A 27934-nucleotide genomic window follows, 5' to 3' on the forward strand; every position below is an offset into this window, starting at 1 on the left:
TTCAGCCTTCTTGAGTCAGAGCACACTGTAGTGACACAGAATTATAAAACCCTAGGCTTGGAAGAGCACTGAAGCGTTCAGTCTAACCCTCATATGATGTAGCTGCATCATTATCACGCCCCTCCCCCATCAGAGCAGGGCTTATGGAGTTCTCTAATAAATGGCATCCTGGCCCAGTCCAGATCTCCATGGATCTGTTAGGTGCATGGACCTACCCGGTAGTCATCATTGCAGACCCTGAATATGTAACTGGAATGCACATGCTTGGTAGTTGGTAGAATCCCTACGACTGTGCTTTGGTTTGTGGAGTAAGAGAGATGGGAGTGGGTGGGAGATGTGGAGTGTGGGGCACCCACGTTGGAAGGGCTGTGAGAAGGCGACCATCAGGCTGGGTTAGGGCTGTGAGACTGCTGAGGGCTCGTGTCTTCTGGGCACACAGCTGGGGCAAGGCAACACCGGATGTCCTCATACCTCCTCCCTGGACCAGTGCAACCACTGGACCCAGAGAGAGAAGCCCTTTCTCCTGCAGTTCCTCCCGCACCCTCTGAGAAAGCTTAATGTCCTCCTCACTGTAAAGGAGAAATCTTGAAAGGAATTCTGTCCATTAATGCATAGCAGTTATTGAAGCTTAATTTGGAGCTGAGTCAATAGATTGGTAACTGGTATGCATCTACAAATAAAATAAATATAAATGTGCAATGTCCTTACTTTTAAAAAAATTAAAAAATTTTATACTTTTGACTGGGCTGTGTGGCTTGCGGGATCTTACTTTCCAGAACAGGGATTGACCCTGAACCCTCAGCAGTGAAAGCACAGAATCCTAACTACTGGGCCACCAGGGAATTTCCTACAGTCCTTCCTTTTAAAAATACTGCCAGCACAGGGACCTCCTTAGTGATCCAGACTTTGCCTTCCAATGCAAGGGGTGTGAGTTGAAAACATCAATCAGAAGCAATATTGTAACAAATTCAATAAAAGCCTTAAAAACAAACAAGAACAAAGACACCGATATGTTTTGAAAGAGTACTGCCAGCACATTATTTATACATTGCACATCTCATTTTGTTCATTTGCTAGAAGACCTTCTTAATTTCTTGTGTGGCCTTTGGTTAACTCCTAGAGGTTCTGAAATGGTTGTTTCTATTTTGTCCAAATTTATTAATTAGTCTTGAGAAGATTTGCTGGGACCTCTCCCCTAGGCATTCTGCCTCCACTGAATTTCTACTCTAACCATCAGTAAATAAAAATCCAAAGTAGGTTTGGGTTTGGGATTGGTTTGCATTTCTAAAGCATTATTTTTTCTATTCTATTAATAGTGTGTTTTCAAAGCACTTTCTCACATTCTCTCATGAGACTTTATTTCTAGAAGGAAAGGAAGCATCTTCCCCAGGGAGGACTTGATGGGTGGATTGATTTGGTCAAGGCCACTCCACCATCCTGGGGCAAGATGGGAGGTTCATGGGCTTATGCGCTACTTACTCCATCTCCTTAACCTGTCAGAATTCCCACAGTCTAATTCTACTCCTTGTCTGATTTATTTTTATATTGCTAGAGAATAAACAGGGTCTTCTCAGGTGGCTCAGTAGTAAAGAACCAATGCAGGAGATATGGGTTCGATCCCTGGGTAGGGAAGATCCCCTGGAGAAGGAAATGACAACCCACTCCAGTGTTCTTGCCTGGGAAATCCCACGGACAGAGGAGCCTGGTGCACTACAGTCCATGGGGTCAGAAAAGGGTTGGGCATGACTCAGCAACTAAGCAACAAAAACTGCAGAAAATAAATAAGCTGAGAATATTCTGTCTTGAAGAGAATTTTACTTTTTTAGGACACGGAGCAAGAGAATCCATTCTGATGCTGCATTCGTAGCCAAGGATATGTGAAAACTCCTGAGGGAAAAAAAAATGTTTTTGATCAGGAATGAAGGCAGCTGGGGAGTCCAGGTCTGTTCTGTCTCTGGGAGGGAGGTAATTTCTCACAAGAAGGGAGGAGCAAAGAGGGATCCTAGGTTTGTTTTCACATTTCTTGAAAGGACAGCATTTCCCTGAACTCTGGCCGTTACTGGGTAGGGAATCCCCTGGGTTAGTCTTTCTAGGAAGGATCCCCTGTTTCCTCCTGTAATAGCTGCAGGCTGTAAGTCCCCAGCTCCAGTGGGCAGGTTCTCTCTTGTCACTAGGGTCTGGCCAGTCAGGAGCAACATGACACTCAGTGAGTTTGGAGGTGAGAATTTCTATTTGTGAAATCTGTAAGGGGAGGGGGACTTACTTTAACTGACAGGAAGAGGTAACTGACACACCTCCAAAACTGTGTCTTAAGGTATAGTGTATTAATAGATACAGATATGAAACTCAGTTATGCCAACAGTTTCGAAAATGATGTCCTCTGAAGAGACGGCTTATTACTCATAGATTTCAAGAGGAGGTGGCCGTGCAGGGCCACGTTAGAAAGCAGCAAAGTTGGTCACAGGAAGAGAGAGGAGCAGAGAACTGTGGGCAAGAAGCTTTCACGTGGTTTCGGCAGAAAGGAATGGACAAGACAGAAGAAGGAGGTTGAGAACTAGTTAGTTTGTATAATTTCAGTGGACTCTGACGCAGGGGCTGTTTCTAGTTAGCTGGAACCTGGCCCTGGCAAATTAGGGCAGGTGGATGGTGGCCTGGAGTGTGAGGGCTTGATGAAGGAGGTGGTTGAGGACTGAGCTCTGAGTTGGTTGATTTGCATTTGCAAAGCCATTCTCAGGGTGACCTCTTTACTGCGCAACTGTTGTGCCAGGGCTTTCTCTAGTTGTGGCAGGGGCTGCTCTCTAGTTCCGGTGCACAGGCTTCACCTGTGGTGGCTTCTCTTATTGCGGAGCCCAGGCTCTAGGTGCCTGGCTTTCAGTAGTTGCAGCACTCAGGGTCAGTAATTGTGGCTTGCTGGCTCAAGGGCACACAGGTTTCAGAGGCTGCAGCATTGGGGTTCGCTAGTTTTGGCTCAAGGACTCTAGAGCTGGCAGGCTTCATTAGTTGCGGTTCTCAGGCTCTAGAGCAGGGGCTTGGTAGTTGTGGCATCATTGCTCCGAGGCATGCAGAATCTCCCAGGACCAGGGGTTGAATCTGTGCCCCCTGCACTGGCAGGTGAATCCTTTTCCACTGTGCCACCAGGGAGGTCCAGGAATGAGCTAGTCTTGGGGCAAGTCCCCCCAAGGTCAACAAAACCCCAGATGTCAAAGCATCAGTTCAGTTCAGTTCAGTCTCTCAGTCGTGTCTGACTCTTTGCGACCCCATGAATTGCAGCACACCAGGCCTCCCTGTCCATCACCACCTCCCGGAATTCACTCAGACTCATGTCCATCGAGTCAGTGATGCCATCCAGCCATCTCATCCTCTGTCGTCCCCTTCTCCTCCTGCCCCCAATCTCTCCCAGCATCAGAGTCTTTTCCAACAAGTCAACTCTTCGCATAATGTGGCCAAAGTACTGGAGTTTCAGCTTTAGCATCATCCCTTCTAAGGAACACCCAGGGCTGATCTCCTTTAGAATGGACCGGTTGGATCTCCTTGCAGTCCAAGGGACTCTCAAGAGTCTTCTCCAGCACCACAGTTCCAAAGCATCAATTCTTTATGCTCACCCTTCCTCACAGTCCAACTCTCATATCCATACATGACCACTGGAAAAACCAGGGCCTTGACTAGACAGACCTTTATTGGCTAAGTAATGTCTCTGCTTTTTAATATACTATCTAGGTTGGTCATAACTTTTCTTCCAAAGAGTAAGCATCTTTTAATTTCATGGCTGCAGTCACCATCTGCAGTAATTTTGGAGCCCCCAAAATAAAGTCTGACATTGTTTACACTGTTTCTCCATCTATTTCCCATGAAGTGATGGGACCAGATGCCATGATCTTCGTTTTCTGAATGTTGAGCTTTAAGTCAACTTTTTCACTCTCCTGTTTCACTTTCATCAAGAGGCTTTTTAGCTACTCTTCACTTTGTGCCATAAGGGTGGTGTCATCTGCTTATCTGAGGTGATTGATATTTCTCCCGGCAATCTTGATTCCAGCTTGTGCTTCTTCCAGCCCAGCATTTCTCATGATGTACTCTGCATAGAAGTTAAATAAGCAGGGTGACAATATACAGCTTTGATGGACTCCTTTTCCTATTTGGAACCAGTCTGTTGTTCCATGTCCAGTTCTAACTGTTGCTTCCTGACCTGCATATAGGTTTCTCAAGAGGCAGATCAGGTGGTCTGGTATTGCCATCTCTTTCAGAATTTTCCACAGTTTATTGTGATTCACACAGTCAAAGGCTTTGGCATAGTCAATAAAGCAGAAATAGATGTTTTTCTGTCAAAGCATCAGGATATAACAAATGAAAGACATGATTAATATATTCTGCCTGGGAGTGGAGACCTTAGGGGTTTAGTATTTGCTTTGCTCAACTGTTGAGACTCTGGCAACCCTGCAGAAGCCTGCAGGCCATGTGGCATCAGCTGATGGGCGCAAGTGTCATCTGGAGTGCAGGCTGGTGGGGCCCTGAACACACAGTCCTGGGAGAACAGCTCTTGTCTACCTGTCCTCCAGGCTGCATGCTTCCTCCACGCCCTGTCCCCTGCATTCAGGGGCTGTTCTCTTCCTTCTGGAAAGTACGGGAAAAGTGCATGGTGGAGGGTGTCCCAGGGAAGGCCTGCCATCAGGGAAGGCCTAAGCATCATGATGCTTACTCCTGCCTACATGTAGACCCCAAACCTCTCCTTGTTTTCACTCATACCAAAGCTCCCTGAAGTTCTCTCTGCTCTTTTTTTTTTTTTTTTTAACTCTGTTTCCCTTTTTCTAACATACATGTCTCCTGTAACACACACACACACACACACACACACACACACTGTGACTCACTGTAGCGGCTTGGATAGGTTTAGGGAAGGCTGTAGACTGGAGAGGTCTAACTTCCTTGAAAGAGAATAAAGAATATCCTCTCAATGAAATCACATCAATCAGCTTATCTTTAGTTCTCCCTGGAGTCCTTGTCTTTCCCCAGCAACCTCCTGAGCGCCCTCTTGACCTCCTTGTTCCTCAGGGTGTATACGAGGGGATTAAGTAAAGGAGTGCCTACTGCATAGAAGAGACCAAAGAACTTGCCCCTCTTCTGGGCATAGGGATTTTTGGGCTGGAGGTAGACCGCAATGACTAAACTGTAGAAAAGGGTGACCACAATGAAATGGGAGGAGCAGGTCCCCAGAGCCTTCCTCCATGCTATGGCCGAGTTAATCCTCAGCACTGCCTGGACAATGGCACCGTAAGAGATAAGGATGAGGGTAAGCGGCATGACCCGGAAGATGACACTGGACACAGCTAACTGGACTTCATTGTAGGTGGTGTCTCCACAGGACAGTTGAATCAGAGAAGGGACTTCACACACAAAGTCATCTATTTGCTGATGTGGGCAGAAGGGCAGGCAGAGGGTTGGTGGTATCTGGACTACTGATTGGACCAGACCCATTACCCAGGCCATGGCCGCCAGCTGCCGGCACAGGTGGGGGTGGATGTTGGTGGCATAGTGGAGGGGCTGGCAGACAGCCACGTAGCCGTCAAAGGCCATCACGGTCAGGAGGACACACTCCGTGGTCCCCAGGAACAGGAAGATGAAGAGCTGGACAGAGCAGCCAAGGAAGCTGATGGTCTTCCTTGGGGCCCAGAGGTGGACCAGCATCTGCGGGACACAGCTTGTGGTGAAGCAGAGGTCCAGGAAGGAGAGGTTGGAGAGGAAGAAGTACATCGGGGAGTGGAGCCTGGGGTCCAGCACGGACAGCAGGATGATGAGTGTGTTGCCCACCAGAGTCAGGGGGTAAGAGATCGAGACAACCACGAAGAGGGTTCTTTCAAGCCCTGGGTGTTCAGAGAAGCCCACAAGGAAGAAGTCCACTGGGGAGCTGTGATTGGCCGTGGCCTGTTCCTGTCCAGACCTAGAGGGATGAAGGCTGTCTGAGCTGTGTGTTCCCACCTGTCTTATAAGAACTCAGCCTGGGTGCTTGTCAGGTCACACCAGGTGGGCAGTTCTCTTCTGTCGTCACTCACTCAGCCTGTTTCCCAGCACATCAGCATCCAGCAGCGCCTTCTCTTCCCCTGCTCCTGCTGATCAAATGAGGTCCAGTGAGAGTGAGGAAGCCGTGAATGTGCAGAAGACAGATGGAGACTCACACTGCTATCTCAGACTTACTGAGTGAAGGCAAAAGAAACTGATGTGAAACATGGAATAATTAATTAGTTTTCCTTAATTCAACAATCATTTATTAAATGCCTATTTTGTTCTGAGGACTGTGGTAGTTTTCAGTATTCTCTTCTGTCAGAAATCATTACCAAAGGATTCATTTTTACTGAGTTTCCTTCCTGAGAGTATTTATGCAGTACTTCCTATTTTGGATCATACATTTTCTGGATCACTCATGTTTTATCCACCTTACTTTCATTTGTAGGGGAGCCACCAGAGGCAGAATGTATGAATTAAGGACATTTCTTCTCTGTATGAAGTGACCCCACCACAGAGATATTGACTGGGTTATCTTGTCCCATGAAAAACTTGTGATTGGGACTTCCCTGGTGGTCCAGTGGCTAAGACTCTGAGCTTCCTCTGATCAGGGAACCAGATCCCATTTACATATCAGATCTGGCACAGACAAATTAGTATTTTAACAAATGGTGATTTATTAAACTAAGTACAAGAGTGTTTTCTATAAATAAAAAACCTGAGGACTTCCCTGGTGGTCAGTGGCTAAGATTTCGACCTCCTAATGCAGGAGGCCCAGGTTTGATCCCTGGTCAGGGAATTAGATCCCACATGTCACAACTAAAGATCCCATGTGCCGCAAAAGACCTCATGCATCCAAATAAGTAAATAAATTTTTTTTTAAATAAAGCCCTAAGCTCAACTTAGCATTACATGCATGCATTACATGCATGTCACAAAATAAGACCAAACAAGCAGCCAGTTGTCTTGCTTTGGAAGTAGAAACATCTATACTAATTGGACCTTGAAATAAGGAAGATGATGTAATTTAAAAAAATGCTTTCCCTTTCAGATAAGATTACATCAAAAGCAAAATATGCTGTGTTGATATTGAGATATTTAAGTAGAACATAGAATTTGTTGAATGCTTTCTTAATTCTACTCAGTATTTGAGATTTTAAAACTTTCTATATCCAACTCTGAAACTTGCAGAAAATTTCCAAGTCTAAAAATTCTTGTTTATTCTTGATCAATGAATTGTTAGTATTTGCCACTTTTAAATCATTCTATCTTTTCTTTATATACACAGTTATATTTATTCAGAGCTATTGGCGAGTAGGTTGTGTACATAATGCTTCTTCACACCTTCATATGTTAGCATGTAGGCAATGGCACCCCACTCCGGTACTCTTGCCTGGAATATCCCATGGACAGAGGAGCCTGGTAGGCTAGAGTCCATGGGTTCGCTAAGAGTCGGACACGACTGAGTGACTTCATTTTCACTTTTCACTTTCATGCATTGGAAAAGGAAATGGCAACCCACTCCAGTGTTCTTGCCTGGAGAATCCCAGGGACGGGGGAGCCTGGTGGGTTGCCGTCTATGGGTTCACACATAGTCGGACACGACTGAAGTGACTTAGCAGCAGCAGTTTCTAATCAAAAGGAAATTCTTTTATGTAAACATAGTACAGCTACTCAATATAGAAAATCCACCGTTGGCAAAACATTGACTGTGGCTCATACTCACAATTTTGCTAATAATGTTATTTATAGCAAATTTCCCCATAAAAGATCCAGTGCCTATCACTTATGTGTGACCTTGGTCCTATAGTAGCATTTCCTTAGCTACTGAAATGAACAAGTCTTCAAGTATAATGTGATGGGTTCAAGTCTCACCAGAAGAAACAGAGGCTGGTGTACAGCTGGCCTCATGCAGTAGTTCAAAAGGGAGGAAAGGGATAGGAAATGTTGAGATCGCCAAGAAATTGAAGGCAAATAAAGCAAAGATGATGGGTGTGTGAGAGAAGGAAGTCTGCACAGTAAGGAGGATTCTGGGCAAGTAAGTCAAGAAAACATCCTGGAGAAGGTGACCCGGATCTTTGCTGTGAAAGGCAGTTTGGGTCACAGGTGAGCTCACAAACAATCCTAAAGGAAATAAGTCCTGAATATTGATTGGAAGGACTGATACTGAAGCTGAAACTCCAATACTTTGGCCACCTGATACGAAGAACTGACTCATTGGAAAAGACTCTGATGCTGGGAAAGATTGAAGGCAGGAGGAGAAGGGGTCGACAGAGGATGAGATGGTTGGATGCTATCACCGACTGGATGGACCTGAGTGTGAGTAAGCTCCGGGAGTTTTGGTGATGGACAGGGAAGCCTGGCCTGCTGCAGTCCATGGGGTCACAAAGAGCTGGACATGACTGAGTGACTGGACTGAACTGAGCCCACAGATGGTTGCGAGATGTGGAAACACTCTGGCAGTCAAGGGGCAGAACTGGGGGTCTTCTGAGAAGAGACAATCGTAGGAAGCCATTCAGAGGATGTGGTGGCAAGCATATGGGTAGATTTAATGGCAGAAACTGTCCCAGAAGCTTTTGGAATGGGAGAGGCTTCCATGTTGGCTCAGTGGTAAAGAATCTGTCTGCCAGTGCAGGGGATGCAGGAGATGTGTGCTTGATCCCTGGGGAGGGAAGATCCCCTGGAGGAGGAAATGGCAGCCCACTCCAGTATTCTTGCCTGGAAGATTCCAGAGGAGCCTGGCAGGCTACAGTCCATGGGGTCACAAAAGAGTCAACACGGCTTCGCTACTAAACAACAACAACAACGCATCTCTTCATCACAAAGTTGCCATTTTATGTTAGAAGCTACATTTCATCGCCTTTTTGTTAGGACTCCTTTTTGTCTTCTTCTCCAGTTCTTCCATCGTTACTTTCCCTTTGAGGATAAGATTTGTTCCCTTTAATAACTTTTTTTTTTTTTGGCAGCTTATGGAATATTAGTTCCTTGACCAGGCATTGAATCCATGCAGTGAAAATGTGGAGTCCTAACTGCTGGACCACCAGGGAATTTCCAATAATTTGAGTAATAAAGAGTGCATAAAATATGTCTATAGGCTTTACAGGATAATAAAATAAACACATGGCATACGTGCCCCCGACTCCCATTTAAGAGCAGAACAAATGTTACCCATAGCTCTGGGTACCTCTCTGATCACATCTGATCACAAAGAGACATCTTCTCTTTGACCTTTAGGAAGGAATCGGTATTCTGCTTATTTTAAATTTCTTTTGAACTTGATAATTGTCCTATTGCTTGTGTCTCAGCAATTACCCACCAAGTTTTATTTATGCATCAGCTGTAGAATTTCCTATATTCTTATTTTCTTGGCAATGTGTTGCCTTACTCTGTATGTTATTTCTGGATATCTTCAGGTTCTGTCTTCCTTTGACTCTCCGTTCCTTCTTTTTTTCTGTCTTTCATAACAGGTCTTTTCCTCACCCTCTTTCTCTAGGTTCTTCTTTTCTCTTACACCAAGAAAGGCAAACACTACTTCCTAGTTCCCATTGATTTCAATATTGAATGTTTAATCTTTTATCGGTCACCAAAGAGTCAGTCATTTCTAAGAGCTACAAGATCATAAGATGCAAATTCCGCATCCAGTAATGATAATTTCATATTTTATTTTCATAGTTACCATCTTTTGAGTGTTTCCTAAGCACCAGGCACTATGTTAAAAAAATTTTCTAAATATCTGTATTTCACAAAAACCATGGAAAAACTTGTTGATACTATCCCTCATTTATAGAACAGTCTCAGAAAGGATGAGTAAGTCACCCAAGATTATCCAGCTAGTAAGCACCAGTGCCAGATTTCTAGATCCTGTTTCATTCATAATATTAATGATGATATATAGTAATGGAAGGGCTATAGGAGAAGAATAAATATGTGACTTACCCACAATCAAGTCAGCCTCCTTATTGCCTTGTTACCAGAGCATCCCCATGATATGGAGCTTTCGGACTGGTTCAAGCCTTCACTTGATCCTCATACTGAAAACTAAAAGCAAATTATGAGAAATACTGCATCCTTGAAATTGATTAAAGCTCAGATTTCAGGTAGGGATAATGATTGCTATGGCTTCCTTCCCCAGTCACTTTGCAAAGCACATCACAATAGATTGCTCTTTATGACAACTTCAAGAGATGGGCACAATTATTATCTTCTTTTTTGGACAAAGAAATGAAAACGAACAGAGGATGAATCACTTGCTCTGAAAGTGTAGCTAGCAAGCACCACCGCTGAGATTTGAACCCAGGGTGGTGGTTGAGGAGGTCATATAATAACCACATCCCACCATCACTTTGCTGAACATGTGAGGCCAGAGGCAGCCTTTTACCGTGGAGCTTTTTGATAACAAGTTCTCCTCCTCAATCCAGGAAGTTAACTTCTCTTTTAGTGGTACTGGAGGTAGAAAGGGAAGAGTGATGAGGTAATGGAGGGAGTGATCCCAGGACTCTTATCCCATGCAGAGAAACAGCTCCTCAGTTCTGCCAAGCAATTCACAACTAGTTAGAGACTGCTACTAATCATGGTTAAGAAAAGACAGGAGGATCTAGAGAAAATGTGCCAGAAACAATGCTCCCTTTGGTAAACAGAAAGGTCTCCCTCTGCTCCCCTGGGTCACAGGGGAGTACAAGGGTATTGTTTTCTTTTTACTACCACCTCCTGAGGGTCATGGGCTTCCCTCAGTGGTAAAGAGTCTGCCTGCCAGTGCGAGAGCTGCAGGAGATGGGTTCAATCTCTGGGTCGGGAAAATCCCCTGGAGAAGGAAATGGCAAACTACTCTGGTATTCTTGCCTGGAAAATACCATGCACAGAGGAGCCTGGTGGGCCACAGGACATGGAGTCACAGAAGAGTTGGACACGACTTAGCAGCCAAACAACAACAACAAGGGGAACAACAGCCTGCCTACTTAGAGTAAAGACTATTTCACAGGCTCCCTTTCAATTCATGTGGTTGTAAGATATTAGGCAATAGGATGTAGGAGAAATCTCTTCTGGCCATTTCATGGAGCCTTTAAAAGAATACCACTGAAGCTCTCTCTTCCTGGAATAATGATGGAATGGCTGGAGCACTAGATACCATTTTGGACCACAACAGTGTGAACCATGTCCTATAAATAGCAGAGCTCAAAGGAAAGTGGTCCTGAGTTGCTTTTTTTTGAACAGAATGATCACATTGGCTTTGAATCTTCTACTTCTGAATTTTGAAGCCACTACTATCTTTATGAAGCCAAATATTTTTAGGTATCTGTTAATGGTAACAGAGCTTAATCCTAAGTGAAATTCCCAGCTGACAGAAGAAAGTACTAAGCTTGAGGATGGTGAAATAATTTGCATAAAAGTAGGAAGCAGAGCCTGAATTTATTCTAGGAAGGCCTAATAGCTGCAAAGTGGATGAGGGCCACTGGCCCACACGCCACCCGACACCTCCTAGTGCATTGACCATCCAGGTATTTTGTCCATTTAGTCATTTTTCACCAGTTGCCATCAGACTAAGATCGTGGCTCAGTGATAGTTCTTGAGTTGTATGTATATAATGTATATATTATATATATTGGGTTTATTTGGTTAGATTTGACCAAAAATCTAACCAAAGATTAGATTTGACCTCTGACTTTAGTTAAATGCCTTTGATTTCAGATAATATTATGGATTATATTATTGATCTTTCCAAGTTTTGGATTATGTAAAGTATTACTGGATGTTACATGTTTGGGAGTAGGGAAGGCACAGGATCATAACAATTAACCTACTATCATCATTTCAGTTCAGTCCCTCAGTCGTGTCCCAATCTTTGAGACCCCATGGACTGCAGCACGCCAGGCCTCCCTGTCCATCACCAACTCCTAGAGCTTACTCAAGCTCATGTCCATTGAGTCAGTGATGCCATCCAACCATCTCATCCTCTGTCATCCCCTTCTCCTCCTGCCCTCAATCTTTCCCAGCATCAGGGTCTTTTCAAATGAATCAGCTCTTCGCATGAGGTAGCCAAAGTATTGGAGTTTCAGTTTCAACATCAGTGCTTCCAATGAACACTCAGGACTGATCTCCTATGGATGGACTGGTTGGATCTCCTCGCAGTCCAAGGGACTCTTAAGAGTCTTCTCCAGTCCCACAGTTCAAAAGCATCCATTTTTCAGCACTCAGCTTTCTTTATAATCCAACTCTCACATCCATACATGGCTACTGGAAAAAACATAGCCTTGACTAGATGGACCTTTGTTGCCAAAGTAATGTCTCTGCTTTTTAATATGCTGTCTAGGTTGGTCATAACTTTCCTTCCAGGGGGTAAGCGTCTTTTAATTTCATGCCTTCAGTCACTATCTGCAGTGATTTGGGAGCCCCCCCAAAATAAAGTCAGCTGCTGTTTCCACTGTTTCCCCATCTATTTGCCATGAAGTGATGGGACTGGATGCCATGATCTTCATTTTCTGAATGTTGAGCTTCAAGTCAACTTTTTCACTCTCCTCTTTCACTTTCACCAAGAGGCTCTTTAGTTCTTCTTCACTTTTTGCCATAAGGGTGGTGTATATCTGAGGTTCTTGATATTTCTCCAAGCAGTATTGATTCCAGCTTGTGCTTCATCCAGGCCAGCAATTTGCATGATGTACTCTGCATATAAGTTAAATAAACAGGGTGACAATATACAGCCTTGACAGACTCCTTTTCCTATTTGGAACCAGTCTGTTGTTCCATGTCCAGTTCTAACTGTTGCTTCCTGACCTGCATACAGATTTCTTTAGAGCCCATCATGTGGTCTGGAATTCCCATATCTTCCAGAATTTTCCAGTTTATTGTGATCCACACAGTCAAAGGCTTTGGCATAGTCAATAAAGCAGAAATAGATGTTTTCCTGGAACTCTCTTGCTTTTTCCAAGATCCAGCGGATGTTGGCAATTTGATCTCTGGTTCCTCTGCCTTTTCTAAAACCAGCTTGAACATCTGGAAGTTCACGGTTCACGTATTGCTGAAGTCTGGCTTGGAGAATTTTGAGCATTACTTTACTAGCGTGTGAGATGACCTACTATAGTGCTAGCTTTTCATGGCCGTGTGCTTAGCAGCTAGTGATTGAGCACAGAAACCGGTTCCCATCGGTGCATGGTGCATAGCTTGTAGCCAGTTCTATCTTGAGCCAGTGACAGCATCAAAAAGATACATACCCCTTCCCTCACCCCTTTCTCTGTTTCCTCCTCTCTTTTGCTATTGAATAGGTAATATATACACAGGGGGCCGAGAAATGAAATATTGCTGGCTGTATCAGAAAACTCACAGTCATCAGCGATTGCAGCACAGGTGAGCTGGTGAACCCTGAGGGAAGTCAGGAAGGAAGCAAAGAGTACCTGCCATCTAGAAGCCATCAGACTGCAGCCTCTCCCTACAGTGAGCCCTGAGGGAACTCAGGATGAGAAAACACATGTTACTAGCCCCAGAGAGCTGAGATGCATATCAAAGGAAGGATTTCAATGAGCCCAGACTCTTACATCTTCCCACAGGTAGAAAAGCACTAAATTCCTTAAGACACCTAGTTTTCTTTTATTAACAGTAATCTGATTTCCAGTACCTGCCCTTTGTTGCAAAACTCCTATATATCCTAGCTTCCACTTCATCTTCTTGAAGCAGTTTTCTCAGGGTTACTTGAGATGTTGCTCTGGTGCTTAAAGTTGGTGGCATGTGCCCTGAAGAAAACACAACCCTTAACTTTTAGGTGGTGAATATATATATTTTTAGTCGACCCTGCAACACTAAACACCGGAGAAGGCCCTGGCGACCCACTCCAGTACTCTTGACCGGAAAATCCCATGGACGGAGGAGCCTGGTAGGCTGCAGTCCACGGGGTTGCTAAGAGTCAGACATGACTGAGCGACTTCACTTTCACTTTTCACTTTCATGCATTGGAGAAGGAAATGGCAATCCACTCCAGCATTCTTGCCTGGAGAATGCCAGGGACAGGAGAGCCTGGTGGTCTGCTGCCTATGGGGTTGCACAGAGTCGGACATGACTGACGTGACTTAGCAGCAGTAGCCGAAGCCACAAAACTAAAAACAGTAACAGGACAAGATACATAATAAGTAAATCTCCCTCCCACTCCAGTTCCTTAGGCAATACAGTTTGCTTCCTCTCAGAGATATTGCATGCATGCATATTTCAGCATATGTGTATATATTTTTCTTTTTTAAAACCAGAAAATTATACATTTTGTAACTTGATTCTTTCAGTTAATTCCTCTGTATACACTTTCATTTATTTAATTCCTTGTTGATAAATGTTGTTTCCATTTTTTGGATGACAAGTAATACCACATGAATATGCTTGTATTGATACATATCTTATTTCATATATATATGAGTATACTGATAGAATAAATTCCTAAAGTGAAATTTCTGGGTTTAGGATAGATAGATGAAAAAAAAATTAGTTATATCTTTGGTACCACAAAAGAATTATGTAACATATATAAACTCTAAAGCGTAATTGTGTCATAATCAACGCTTATGGTTTTTACATTTTTAGGACAGCTTGATGACATACTATATGGTTTTAAATACTAATTGTTGTTTTGCTTTTATTTATTTTCCTTTAGAACATATATGTTTAGGTTATAACATGATTTTATCTTTAATTGACTGAATATGTGTTTTCTCTTAATTAATTAATAAGGCAACATACATTAGTTACATTCAATACATTGCTTTAGCAAACATTAAGCTCCCAAAGGTAAACATTAAACATGACAGGATGGGACTTCCCTGGTAGCTTAGCTGGTAAAGAATCCTTCTGCAATGCAGGAGACCTGGGTTGGATCCCTGGGTTGGGAAGATCCCCTGGAGAAGGACATGGCAACCCACTCCAGTATTCTGGCCTGCAGAATCCCCATGGACAGAGGAGCCTGGCAGGCTACTGTCTATGGGGTCACCAAGAGTCAGACATGACTGAGCACAGCACAGCATGTGAGAGGATGAGCTATCAGGGGGTTCTCAAATGTCTTATTCGCTCTTGAAAACCCTCAAGTGACCCCTGTCAGCATTTAGATTGGACTTCATTTATTTAAAAAACAAATATACTCTGAATTTCAAAGTAGCTTGTCTCTTTTTCTGTGTCTCTGGGTAGGTCTGCTTGGTTTGAAGAGTTATGAAGAGCAGCATACTCTCTGCAGTCTCTTGGCCTTGTCTTCTTTCACTCAGCCGGTATGTGGCACGTCCATCCGTATCGTTGCTTGCAGGTATAATTCAACCATGTTTATTGCTGATGCTGTTCTACAGTTTAGTTATCTATGTCCCTATTACTGGAAGGGATTTGGGTTGTTTTAGTTTGGCATGTCCATTTTTTATTTTGACAAATGTTTTCCAAATGGTCATTCTTTGAGATTAGACAGACTTTCCCTACAGCCATTATTAAATAAGAATTCACGGATGCATTTTGATTGAGTTTGGTTGGCATTTCTTTTTATTTATTTATGGATATCTGAATCTTATTAAAAAGCAGAGACATTACTTTGCCAACAAAGGTGGGTGTAGTCAAGGCTATGGCTTTTCCAGTGGTCATGTATGGATGTGAGAGTTGGACTATGAAGAAAGCTGAGCACCGAAGAATTGATGTTTTTGAACTGTGGTGTTGGGGAAGACTCTTGAGAGTTCCCTGGACTGCAAGGAGAGCCAACCCGTCCATTCTGAAAGAGATCAGCCCGGGGTGTTCTTTGGAAGGACTGATGCTAAAGCTGAAACTCCAGTACTTTGGCCACCTCATGCGAAGAGTTGACTCATTGGAAAAGACCCTAATGCTGGGAGGGATTGGAGGCAGGAGGAGAAGGGGACGACTGAGGATGAGATGGCTGGATGGCATCACCGACTGAATGGATGTGAGTCTGAATGAACGCTGGGAGCTGGTGATGACCAGGGAGGCCTGGCGTGCTGCATTTCATGGGGTTGCAAAGAGTCGGACACGACTGAGCGACTGAACTGAACTGAACTGACCTGAGTCTTCCTTGCTGCATGGACTTCTCTCTAGTTTCTGTGAGTGGGGACTTCTCTCTAGTTGCAGTACATGGGCTTCTCATTGCAGTGGCTTCTCTTGTTGCAGAACACAGGCTATAGGGCCAGCAGGCTTTGGTAGTTGGCATATAGGCCCAGTAGCCGTGGCTCCCGGGCTCTAGGGCCAGGTTCAATAGTTGCGGTGCATGGGCTTAGCTGCCCCGTGGCATGTGGGATCTTCTCGGACCACGGATCAAACCTGTGTCTCCAGCATTGGCAGGCAGATTCTTCATCACTGAGCCACCAGAGAAGCCCTCTGACTGGAATTTCTGAAGCAATATTCCTGATCTCAAGGCAGTTTTACAAACTGCTTCATAGCGTTTTGAAAGAGATAGGAGAGGCTTCTGTTCCAGGGAGTCCCAGTAGGGTCAGTGTTGTGCCCTAGACCACCTGGTCAGCTGTCCAAGCTGGGAGGCTGTGGATGTCCAAGACACTTGTTTTAAAACCTGCAAAAGTTTCCACAGCATGATCTTTGAACTTGGCTAGTTTTCTGAATTTGTTAGAGGGGCAAAGGAAAAGAGATCTTTTTGCCTCTGAAAAAGTGTATTGTGACAGAGAAAAAAAACAAACAAGTCAGATGGACTCTGTGGTGAGAAGCAAGGAGGAGTCAGTTCCCAAGAAGAATCTATAGACAGCAAGGGACATCGGGGTGTTTGGGACAGCCCTTCCCCTGGACTTAGGCTGGGAGGGAATTGCACGTAAGAAGGGAGGAGGGCAAAGAGAGATCAGAGTCCAGATTTGTTATTCTTGTTCCTTGAAAGGACTGAGTTTCCCGGAATCCAGATCCCGTCTGTGGAGGGAATCACGTGAACTAGTTTTTCCTGCGAAAATCTGTGGCTTGCCCTAGAGTAACTCAAGGCAGTAAAATCCCCCACTCCAGTGGGCAGTTTTTCTACTGCTGTGTGGAATTGCCTCGCAGTGTTGTCTTTTATTATTCATAGTCCTGGGAGAGCAGTTCTCTCCCACGGTGCCATCTTCCTCCAGGCTCTGAGTCCTGCACTTGCCACTGCTCTTTGTTTACCTCTGCCCAGGCAGGGTCTGCCACATGCATCCAAAGGCTCCTTGCATCCTCTGCTTTCCTTTATCTATTTATTCCATCAACTCGTATATTACCTATAACAAAAAGGTATGCAAGGGCATATACTCCCCACCCTTCTTTCCACTGAAGCACAATGTAAGAAGATGAGGACTGCAGAAATAGAGGTTTGCATTTGAACCCTTACTTGTTGTTTAGTCTCTCAATTGTGTTCACCTCTTTGCGACCCTATGGACTGTAGCCCACCAGGCTTCTCTGTCCATGGGATTTCCCAGGCCTGAATACTAGAGTGGGTTGCCATTCCCTTCTCCAGGGGATCTTGTGGATCCATGGATTAAACCCATTTCTCCTTCATTGGCAGGTGAATTGTTTACTGCTAAGCCACTAGGGAAGCCTGTGGAACCCTTACTTACCAGCTAGCACTAATATGACTGTGGATAAGTTAGCATCCTGTTTATCCATGAGGGTACTAATACTTACTTGTCAGAATCCTAAATTACTTAATGAAGTACCATTTAATAAAACTTTGTGCAGTTCCTGTAACATAATCACTACTCACTAAGTGTTAGCATATTAAGAAGCAGAGACATTACTTTGCCAACAAAGGTCCGTCTAGTCAAGGCTATGGTTTTTCCTGTGGTCATGTATGGATGTGAGAGTTGGACTGTGAAGAAAGCTGAGCACCGAAGTTTTGAACTGTGGTGTTGGAGAAGACTCTTGAGAGTCCCTTGGGCTGCAAGGAGATCCAACCAGTCCATTCTAAAGGAGATCAGTCCTGGGTGTTCTTTGGAAGGAATGATGCTAAGGCTGAAACTCCAGTACTTTGGCCACCTCATTTGAAGAGTTGACTCATTGAAAGAGACTCTGATGCTGGGAGGGATTAAGGGCAGGAGGACAAGGGGACGACAGAGGATGAGATGGCTGGTTGGCATCACCAACTCGATGGACGTGAGTCTAAGTGAACTCTGGGAGTTGGTGATGGACAGGGAGGCCTGGTGTGCTGCGATTCATGGGGTCACAAAGAATTGGACACGATTGAGCGACTGAACTCTACTTAACTGAAGTGTTATTTTCCTATTAATATTCACTTACTTATTCATTTATTGATTTACTCATACATTTGGCAAATATTTAGTAAGAATGGAGTGTCAGACAGCCTGAGAAGTGTTGAAGATACAAGTTAAGACTTAGCCATGACCCTCAAGAATCTCATTGTTTACTGAGGGTGAAGGACAAGTACACCAATGACATTATTTCTAGAGAAACATGCTCTGGGAAGTTTGCTGAAGGAGTATAGAAGGACAGAAAATGGGCATGTAACCCAGCATAGGATGGAAGAGAGTCAGGGAGGTCTTCCTGGAGGAGACGCTGCTTCTGTTGTATATTCTTATAAATCCATGGTGTTGGGGGTGGAGTTAAAGGGAAAGCCATGTTCAATGATCTGGTGGCAGAGAGCCTGGGATGTTCAAAATTACACAGGGAATTCAGGACCCCACGCGTGGAAAGAAGTGGCTAGATCTACAGATCTGCAGCTCAGGGTGGGGCTGTGGATATAGATGTGAAGGGTGTCAGCAGACAACTATCACCCCTCGGAAATATTCCTGGGATCCTCCTCCCACTGAGAATGTAAAACTTGGCACCAAGGTGGTATAGGTCCCAATATGTACATTCCCAGGCCAGAAAGGTAAAGCAGAAAGGGTATTAAAAAAGAATGATTTAATTTAAAGCAGCTTTAACCATCTATTCTCCACTTCTCTTTCCAATAATGATGTGGAAACCTAAGAAATTGAGGAGTGCAAATAAAATGTGAAAACTGAAAGCTGTTTCCTCAAGTCTGCTTTGTACAGCTTTTTCTTTCTCTCTCCAGACCCAACACCCATCCTTGTCCTGCTAGAGGAGTTTCACTTTTTCTATCACTTTCAACTTGATCTGACGTTTTTTGCCTGGCCACTGACGATGTTTCAGAGTTCCCAAATCTTATTGGACAGCGGGTGTAGGGTAGCCCTTTTCTACTGTGGGGTAAGCCAAACATCACAATCATGTTTTCTAAACAGAGAGACTCTTGGAACCTGCAGAAATATCTGAAGGGAGAAGAGCAGGTCAGGGCTTTCAGTCTATTCCATCAAGCTGCATTCTTCCCTCTTCATATTCATTCTGTTTATAAAAAAGTTTGTCTACCACACAAAGTATATTTAAATAATAATTAGTTTTACCAACTTTATTAACTATCTATTAAGAGCTTCAGTTAAAAGAACATGATTTATGTTAAGCTTGTTGAAATATTGGAATGAGGTCCTGGATCCCATTACTTGTGTAGACACTTCTGCAAAGCCAAGTTCTCTAGGCTGGAAACTCCTGAAATAAAATGGGGTCATGTGAAATTTGTCAGTGAATGAAGGGACAGTAAATGTTCACTGAAAACACAGTAAAGAAATTAACTTGGCTTTTTTTTTTAAACAGACTTGAAATTATTTGGAACACTTTAAATACATGTTTTATTTTTTTTAAAAATGGGTTTTATGGTGATGTCCTGAGACTTTCAGAGAGAGCAGGGATTAACTTGAAATGTTAGGAGATAAGAGTGATCAAGAAAATCCTCTGAGCATGCACAGTTTATGTTCTCCCTCTCTTTTTTAAAAAAATTATTCATTTACTTGGCTGTGCCAGGTCATAGCTGCAGCAGGCGGGATGGCATGGGAATTCTTAGTGGAGGCATGTGGGATACATTTCCCTGACCAGGTTGAAGCCAGGTCCCCTGGATTGGGAGCTTGGAATCCTGGTCACTGGACCACCAAGAAAGTCCCCTCTCTTTTTGTCCCCAGTCCAAATGTGAAGATCCAGGGGGTCAACAGCTCCTCAGGTATTTCTGAGGTCACACTAGTGAGGGTCCAGGGGTAAAGGTGAGAAAACAGAGGCACTGTGGTGCGACAAGGCTATGTGGTTTTGCATGTGGAAGGTGGGAGTCAGTGTTTGATTGCTGGCTTCAGGTTGTTCTCAAGTAGTGGATTTGGTTTCCAGGTTCTCAGACAGCATGAGAAGAATGTTAGAAAACTCAAGACCCAGGAATCTAAAGTTCTTTGTAAAGGACATTTATAAACAAAATTTCTGAGTCTGGAAGACACTTAGGAATTCTCTCCAATCATCTCATTGTATAGACCAAAAAGCCAACATCCAGGGAGGTGAACAGACTTGCCGAGGTTAATTGAGTGTCAGCCCTGGGACTGGAACTCATGGGTCTTCTCAGTCCAGGGTTATTTATGTGTTTTCTCCAGGTCAGCTTCACAGCCTAGCTTCATTCTGCTAGGCTAGGGTTAACAGGCTGCTCCTGGTCACATCACCCATGGCAACTCTCACTGTCCTCTCCGGGGCACCTCTGTTTTCAGGAAGTTCTCTGACTAATGGCAGCAGTGGTGTCGGGGCGGGGGTCTTAAAAGCTAAAGTGAGGACCACAAGTGTTAAAGGTCTTCAAGCTAGTGAAGGTCAGAGATGCAGGCTAGGAAGTCACAAGTCAGGATTGAGAATAGTGGGTTGTAAATCAGGGGAAAATTCTCAACAGAGAAAGACCATGCCATGTTTCAAACAGGGAGGACAAATGGGTTGACTGTGGGGCCAAGTGCCTAATCATAAGGTATTTTTGCTTCCTGACTCTCCAGTAGCAAAAGTGAAAGTAACTTGAGGCGGTCTGACAACAAAGGGAGAGGAAAAACTTGAAAACCACAGCACCCAGGCAGGGGATTTCCAGTTTAGCTGCTTGTATAAACTGGAGGCGAGGTCCTTCGCTCTGTCTCCTGATTCTGCTCCTCTGATTGCAGACATGGCCTCTGTCGATGTGAGTTGATTTGATATGAGGGTGGGGAAAGGGAGAGGACCTCTGAGACATGGGAGAGAATTGGAAATGGATGAGGGACAGTGCTGGGAGGTAAAGGAGGAGGGGAGTTTGCTGGAAAGGCATCTGGAAGGGGAGGAGATAGGCATTGTTACTTACTGAATGTGAAGAAAGTTTCCATGAAGAGAACCAGGTCGCTTGGCTCCTGAGTTCTCTTGCATTGAGACCTTGCACTGGTCACACTTAGGGGTACATGGTAGGAAGTGGGAGTGGGCTTTGTGCTCAGCAGGGCTGGCAAGACTTGAAACTATGGGAATATTGTCTTGATCTTTTTCTCTCTTATCCTGTTTAGGCCTCCAGGGCTCTTAAGCTTTCTTCTTTTACCAAAAGAGAGGTCTGCAGAATTCATTTATTCTGTTGTTAACGCCTGCGTAAGACTATATGCTCTACAAAAAGAACTTGGAATGAGGCTAATGCTTAGCTTAGAAGCGTGAGAGTTCAGTGAAGAAATGTCTGTGGCATCTAGTTTGGGAAGGTATTTTGAATGAAGCCTGAAAGAGGTTCTCCAAGACTTTCAGGTGATAGCACAGGAGTGAGATTCCCTGTGTTCATATTATTGAAATAAGACTCAGATGTAGTCCCTACTTTCTGTGAGCAGGATCCTGGTCCACTTAAAGGAGGGATCATATTCTACAACAGGTGGATATAAGAACACAGGAAATAGATGAACAAGTGATATTGAACATAGCTTCACTACAATGTGTGAGTTATTATTTAAAGCATTAAGAAAGAAACTAACAGTACAGAAAAGATGTGTTGCAAACAGAATTTCCTTCTAAAGAAGTCATGGTCATGGAGGACAGCCATGTGAGTATTCCATTAGGCTGTCAAGTCTTGGGAATTCTGTTTGAGAGCTGTTTTTCAAATCTGGTGTACATCTCTGAATGCTTTCTAGTGTATTTAGTTTTTGACATTTGACCACATTTATCTGGAGAGGAGACAGGTAAATAAGACAGGAGCTTATCAATAACATTTTGCAATGGATTAGAGGACAAAGGGATAAGACTGGTTTTCTTGCATTATGACCTGGAAATTTCAAAAACAAGTTTCAAACAAGGAGGGGCACAGCTTGTTGTAAAGGATCTGGAGCACCAGACTGGCAGTGAAGGGTGGGAGCAATGAAGGAGGGGGCACAAAGGGTGTAGAAGAGGGCAGGCATTCTAGGCAACTGTCTCTTGGCCTTTTTTTATCCAGGTGACTGTCCATTCTGAGGCATGGAGACCAATGACCTTCACTGCCCATCCGGGAGACAGAGTAAATAAGATCAGTGAACATGTCCGGTCTAAGACCAAGGTTCCCGTGCAGTACCAGGTCCTCCAGCTGGGCCCGAAGACCCTAAAGCCGCAGAGAACTCTGTCATCGTATGGCATCGACAAGGAGACAACCATCCACCTCACCCTGAAGGTGGTGAGGCCCAGTGATGAGGTGCTGCCCTTGGTTTTGGTGGAGCCTGGTGATGAGGGGCAGAGGCACGAGCTCCAGGTGCGAAGGTCCACCCCAGTGACCCAGGTGAAGGAGATGATCAAGATGAAGACTGCTATACCCCCTAAGGAGCAGATTGTGAACTGCAACGGAAAGAAACTGGAAGATGGGAAGATCATGGGAGATTATGGCATCCAAAAGGGCCATTCACTCTTCATGACATACCCCTGCATTGGTGGGTGACCATCCTGCAGATGGAGTGATAGCAGAAAAGAAAGAGCTCATTTCTGTTTACTTCTTACTCACTAACCACACCCTCTGAAAATCTCCCAAAATTAATGTGAAAGATAAATAGAAGATTTAGGTTGGGCTGGTGAAGAATGTTGTAGAACATTTCTAATTCATTGATTCTTTCATTCTCACATGATTGAATAATTGCAAAATTGCATATAATACATTATATGTGGATATGTTAGAATATATTGGAATTTGAAAACCTATTAGAGGTAACTTCAAAGCCAGCTTGCAGTTTAATCCTGAATTGGCTCTGACTCATAGGAAAACTCCTATTTCCTTTCCCAACCAACAAGAGTACGTTTTAGGTTGTGATCCATGCTCTTCTAATTACTGTTTGCATCTATTTTTAGCACAGTGCTTCTTCTATCATATCACTCAAAAATTGTTGAGCTACACTTACTTTCTACTTATAGAGAATAGCCAAATGCTTTATTGTGACGTGAACTATTTAGTGTGATGATTCCAATCTTATTAATAAATAATTTAGAAATCCAATCAAACGACTCCCCCTCGTCTTATTTAAAGCTATTTGTTATAAAGTGAAACTTGGCAGCATGCCCCTTCCTACTCTGTTTCTCACACTCTTATTAAACCATTCTTATTTCTGGGGATGATGGTGGTCATGGCAAGATATTCACAGTGGGTATCTAGAGTATGCCTCTAGCGGGGGCTCCTTGGGAGTAGATGTACTTTAGGTGGGAACAGATTTTCAGAAAATTGAGTGATTGTGGAGCAGTCTCTGTCCTGACTGCCTTAGGCTCTAGCAGATCTTCTCTGGGTTGGGCGGGGGCTGAGGATTGGTTTCTGGGTTGATCCCAACACTGCCTACAGTCTGGCTAGTGGAGTGTTCCTCTCTCTGCTTCCTCCATCTCTCTCCCTTCCTTACTCCTGTCTCACCACCTTAGGTCTCCTTCCCAATCACCTATATGTTTTTCTTGGAGCCTGAAACATGTCCATCGTCTTCCGCACTAGTCTCTTCTCTTGTTTATAACTGTCTCAAGAACCACTTCCTGCAGAAGCCTTTCTGAACTTAACACCACTTAGCACAGACTGCACTTACAAGGTGTTGCTCACTATAATTATGGGTGAAGTTCTCTGAGGTGGGCACTATTTAACTGGGTAGGAGGGCATTTGTTTGCACTGATTCCCTGCAATGAGAGACCATGTCTTCTTTGTTTGGATGGAATCTCCCGCAGGGCTGAGTCTATGATTTGATTGTCACTTAGGGATATGTCTCATGACAGACACCATGGGGTCTTCCATGGCCTCTTCCACTAGACTGGGATCTTCATACATCTCTTGCCAGCACACGCACTCTTGACTTGGGGATATGGTAAGCCTGAAGATGGGAAAGGTCCTCCCCAAATCTCACTTTCTTATTTTCATCAGCTTAGGAGAAAGCCCAAGGGCCATTTTCCCCTTACTAAACCTGCAGAGTTAAAGGACATGGGGGGTTTTCCCTACAGCACAAGAACCTTTCCTGATGGGAGGAAGGGACCTCCCCATTAACCATGGGCTTCTTAAGGACAAATCTGATGGATTCTTGTAGAGAAATGAACAGCCTGAAGGCTAAACCCTTTCCACTGGGCATTCCCATCCTTGGGCCCTGGGGTAACACTCTCCTTCCCTCCCCGATTGACTCACTGAGCATCTTGCCCTCTCCCCACACCCCCCAGGAGCCTCCTCGCTGCCCGCTTCACTTCCTTATTCCTGAGGGTGTAGATGAGTGGGTTGAGGGCGGGTGTGACTACCGTGTAGAAAAGAGAAATGAACTTGCCCCGCCGTTGGTTGTAGCTGTGTGTGGGCTGCAGGTAGGTGTAGATGGCTGAGCCATAGAACAGGCAGACGGCTGTCAGGTGAGACCCACAGGTGCTCATCGCTTTCCTGCGGCTGCCTCTGGTCCTCATGGCCCATATAGCACGGGCCACGCCGCCATAAGAGGCCAGGATGACGGCGGACGGCACCAGCAGGATGAACACGCGGGCAGCAAACATCTGGCGCTCGGTGGAGTCCTGGCCGCCGCCGTGGCAGGCCAGCTGGAGCAGCGCGGGCAGCTCGCAGATGAAGTGGTCTACCCGACCGGGCGCGCACAGCGGCCGCGCGGCCAGGAGCGCGGTTTGCGCGGCAGAGTTGGTGAGGCCACCGAGCCAGGCGGCGCCGGCCAGAGCGTGGCAGAGGCGCGGGGAGGCGAGGCCGGCGTAGCGCAGCGGACGACACACGGCGGCTGCGCGGTCCAGAGCCATCACCGCCAGGAGGACGCACTCGGCCGAGCCCAGCGCCAGCGATGCGCACAGCTGCGCCAGGCAGCCGCCGCGCTCCAGCCTCCACTCCCGGCCGCGCAGGTTGGCCAGCAGGGGTGGCACCACGCTCGTGGTGAAGCCCGCATCCACCAGGGCCAGGTGGCAGAGGAAGTAGTACATGGGCGTGTGTAGTCGCGGCTCGCGCACCGCCAGCAGCACCAGCGCCGAGTTGCCCGTCAGAGTCAGGAGGTAGCAGAGGAGGACGAGGACGAAGAGGACAGGCTGCAGTGAGGGCCAGTCGGAGAAGCCCAGCAGGAGGAAGCGCTCCTCTGTGCTGTGGTTGCCCTAAAGAGGGAAACTCGCAGGTTTGGAAGGACGACACACAGGGCCATGTGTCCCTTACAAGCAAAGGAAAACCCGGACCATGGGAGGGGGGAGGGGGAACAGATGGCAGCACACACATGCTTAGGTGTCCACTGGAGCTCATTTACAGATCTGAACCCTTAGTTTAGGAAGGCAGCCATATATTAGTATACTCTAGTTATATATTTACCAGAAAATTCTATGAGAAAATAATAGAATCTCCCGCTTAGAGATGAAGAGACTTGGGCTCAGTAAGGTAAAGCATCCCAAGGTCATAGATAAGTGAGTGGTCCTGTACTCAGGACTGTTTGATTTCCAAAATCAGTGTTTTTTCAGTGGCTTTCCTGCCAGAAGGAGAAATTTTAATTTGTGGTGAATCTCTCTTCTAGGCTGTGTCCAATGTCCATGCCACTCCTGCTTACCAGCTACTGTGATGAGCGTGAAGAACACAGATGGACACATATATACCAGCCTTTAAATCCAGAGTCATCTGGGTAGAGAAAGACCAGTAGGCAGGAGACCTGGGTTTCACCTAGTAGAACTCCCTTTGGCTAATGATGTGATATGGGGACGTCACTTCTTTTCCTCCCACCTCAATGTTTTTCACGTGTGAACCATTGAGTATGAACTAAATGACCTCTGAAGTTCCTGTACTACCTTCCTGGCTCTTATTTTAATAAATATCTTTTTCACTTTAATAACTATTTTTCAAGCAAAGTAAAAGTGGATGCAAAAGTCTTAACCCTTGAGGTAATGCTGAATCAAATTTCTAACAGTACAGAAATCATCATGTTTGATGTGATGGATAAAAGTCACATAGAAATCTTCCTACTGCATGGTCCCTGACAGGTATCATTATCAGGGCAACTTATTTTAAAAATCATATTCACTGTTCTTAAATTATAATCCTGTAATTTTTATTGAAAAGAAACTTCTTCCCACTAATACAACATTGTATTTGTATGGTTCTCTCATTTATCTTCATTAAGCAGAACAAGTATTAATGTTTTGATTAACAATAAGGGTTTGGGGGACTTCCCTGGTGGTCCAGGGGCTAAGACTTGGCACTCTCAATGCAGAGATCCTTTGTTCAATCTCTTGTCAGGGAACCATATCCCACATGCCAGAACTAACAGTTCATACGACACAACAAGAGACCTGCATGCCACAATGAAGATACTTTATGCTGCAACCGAGACCCGGCACAGCCAAACATTGATAAATAAATAAATAAATAAATAAAATAAATAAAAACCACAAGGATTTGGGGTCAGACTGCCCCTGTTCCATTCTTGCTTCTCTCATTTCTTACCCGAGCAACCTTGGCCAATGCTTTTTAACCTCTCTGTGCTTCAGTTTCCTCACGTGAAGGCAGAATTGGTCAAGTAGGTCAAACACGTCAAGCTCTTACATCAGTTTCTGACAATGTCGTAGATGGTGAATAAATGTTAACTATTAAACTCTATTTCATATCAGGAAATAGACTTCTAGAGGGTTCCTACACTAGGTAAGGACAAAACTGGTGTGTGAATTTATATCCCTTTTCATATATTCACTCTGACCTTATGTGAAAAGTTAGGTGATATTCTTATTTTATATAATAAGAGAGGAGGGCAATTGAGGTTAAATAACTTGCTCAAAGTCCCATAGTTTGTAAATGCCTCTCAGGATTTCAACCCAAATATGATTAATTTAGGGATGCTTGCTTTTTTAAATGAACCAGGCTCTAATCTACTAAGGACTGTGATGGATAAAATTCCTTACAAAGATTTACTTTTATTTCTGGATAATATTATAGTCATATCAAAGATGAAAAAAGTATGAAAGCTGACATTTAGGCTTATGGTTCAATGGTGTTAGGGACGTTGAGTTATAAAAAGTCAAATTTTGTAATTCTGTGGCTACATAGATACACAACAGTTCAGCCAGGCAAGCCTTAAGACACTCTTCTGCAAACCCACCGAACTCTGAAAACAGGCACACAGTGGTAAAATTGCACAGACATCTTTACTGCAGGTACACACACATTCCCAAACGAGTAGTTCAGACATGTTTATTACATACACACAAACACCCCATAATCCCCCTCAAGCATCCAGAACACAAATATGTTGTAAAAAATATTCTAAGGTGTCCTCACACATCATTTGGTGTTCTAGAATGCACCCCTCATTCATAAGACCATTTTTAAAAAGTGAGATGTGGTAATAAGCCTACCTTCATGTCTTATTCTTTGGCACTGATGTTTAGGCTTTCAGCTAACAGATGAGAGGCTGGTCTCTTGCTCCTGCTCTGGATTCTCTGGGTTTGAAGTGGCCTTTGGAGGGATGAAAGAAAGGCCAAGTCATATGACTGTTATCTCTGGAATGGGTACCTGAGATCACAGCAGTTACCTTAGGGAAGAAGACTCAGGGTGGGTGCTTCTTGCTGGTCAGCAGAGGAATGAATAGAATGTCCTGGGGCAAGAAGCCCCCTAAGTCCTGGGATACACTGAGATCCAGGTAGAGGTGGTGATGCGGGTTCCCAGAGAACCCTGTAATGAGGTGTAGACAAGGCGAAGACCTGACCCTTGTGGTGATGGCGAATCAGTATTGGTGGTGGCAGCAAAGATGTCTTTCCTTAA

General features: G+C 44.6%; 3 protein-coding genes across 3 annotated transcripts; 1 reads left to right on the top strand and 2 right to left on the bottom strand.

The window, feature by feature from the left end:
• Nucleotides 1-4974: 4974 nt before the first annotated feature.
• On the bottom strand, nucleotides 4975-13710 carry LOC138425159 (olfactory receptor 2H1-like). Its single transcript, XM_069562767.1, has 2 exons — nucleotides 13601-13710; nucleotides 4975-5932 (listed from the first exon to the last, which is right to left on the bottom strand). The coding sequence occupies exons 1-2, from the start codon at nucleotides 13708-13710 to the stop codon at nucleotides 4975-4977; spliced, it is 1068 nt and encodes a 355-aa protein (XP_069418868.1).
• A 5426-nt stretch (nucleotides 13711-19136) lies between these two features.
• Nucleotides 19137-23203, top strand: LOC138425427 (ubiquitin D-like). The gene is made up of 3 exons (XM_069563304.1): nucleotides 19137-19202; nucleotides 20757-20932; nucleotides 22184-23203. Exons 2-3 carry the CDS (start codon nucleotides 20918-20920, stop codon nucleotides 22652-22654), a joined length of 486 nt encoding a protein of 161 aa, XP_069419405.1. The 5' UTR covers nucleotides 19137-19202; nucleotides 20757-20917; the 3' UTR covers nucleotides 22655-23203.
• Nucleotides 23204-23766: 563 nt separating this feature from the next.
• LOC138425426 (putative olfactory receptor 2I1) lies at nucleotides 23767-26559 on the bottom strand. The gene has a single exon (XM_069563303.1). It carries the CDS (start codon nucleotides 25126-25128, stop codon nucleotides 24349-24351), a length of 780 nt encoding a protein of 259 aa, XP_069419404.1. The 5' UTR covers nucleotides 25129-26559; the 3' UTR covers nucleotides 23767-24348.
• Nucleotides 26560-27934: the final 1375 nt, after the last annotated feature.

Source organism: Ovis canadensis, chromosome 20 (genome assembly GCF_042477335.2).
Source record: "Ovis canadensis isolate MfBH-ARS-UI-01 breed Bighorn chromosome 20, ARS-UI_OviCan_v2, whole genome shotgun sequence".
Classification (NCBI taxonomy): Eukaryota; Metazoa; Chordata; class Mammalia; order Artiodactyla; family Bovidae; genus Ovis; species Ovis canadensis.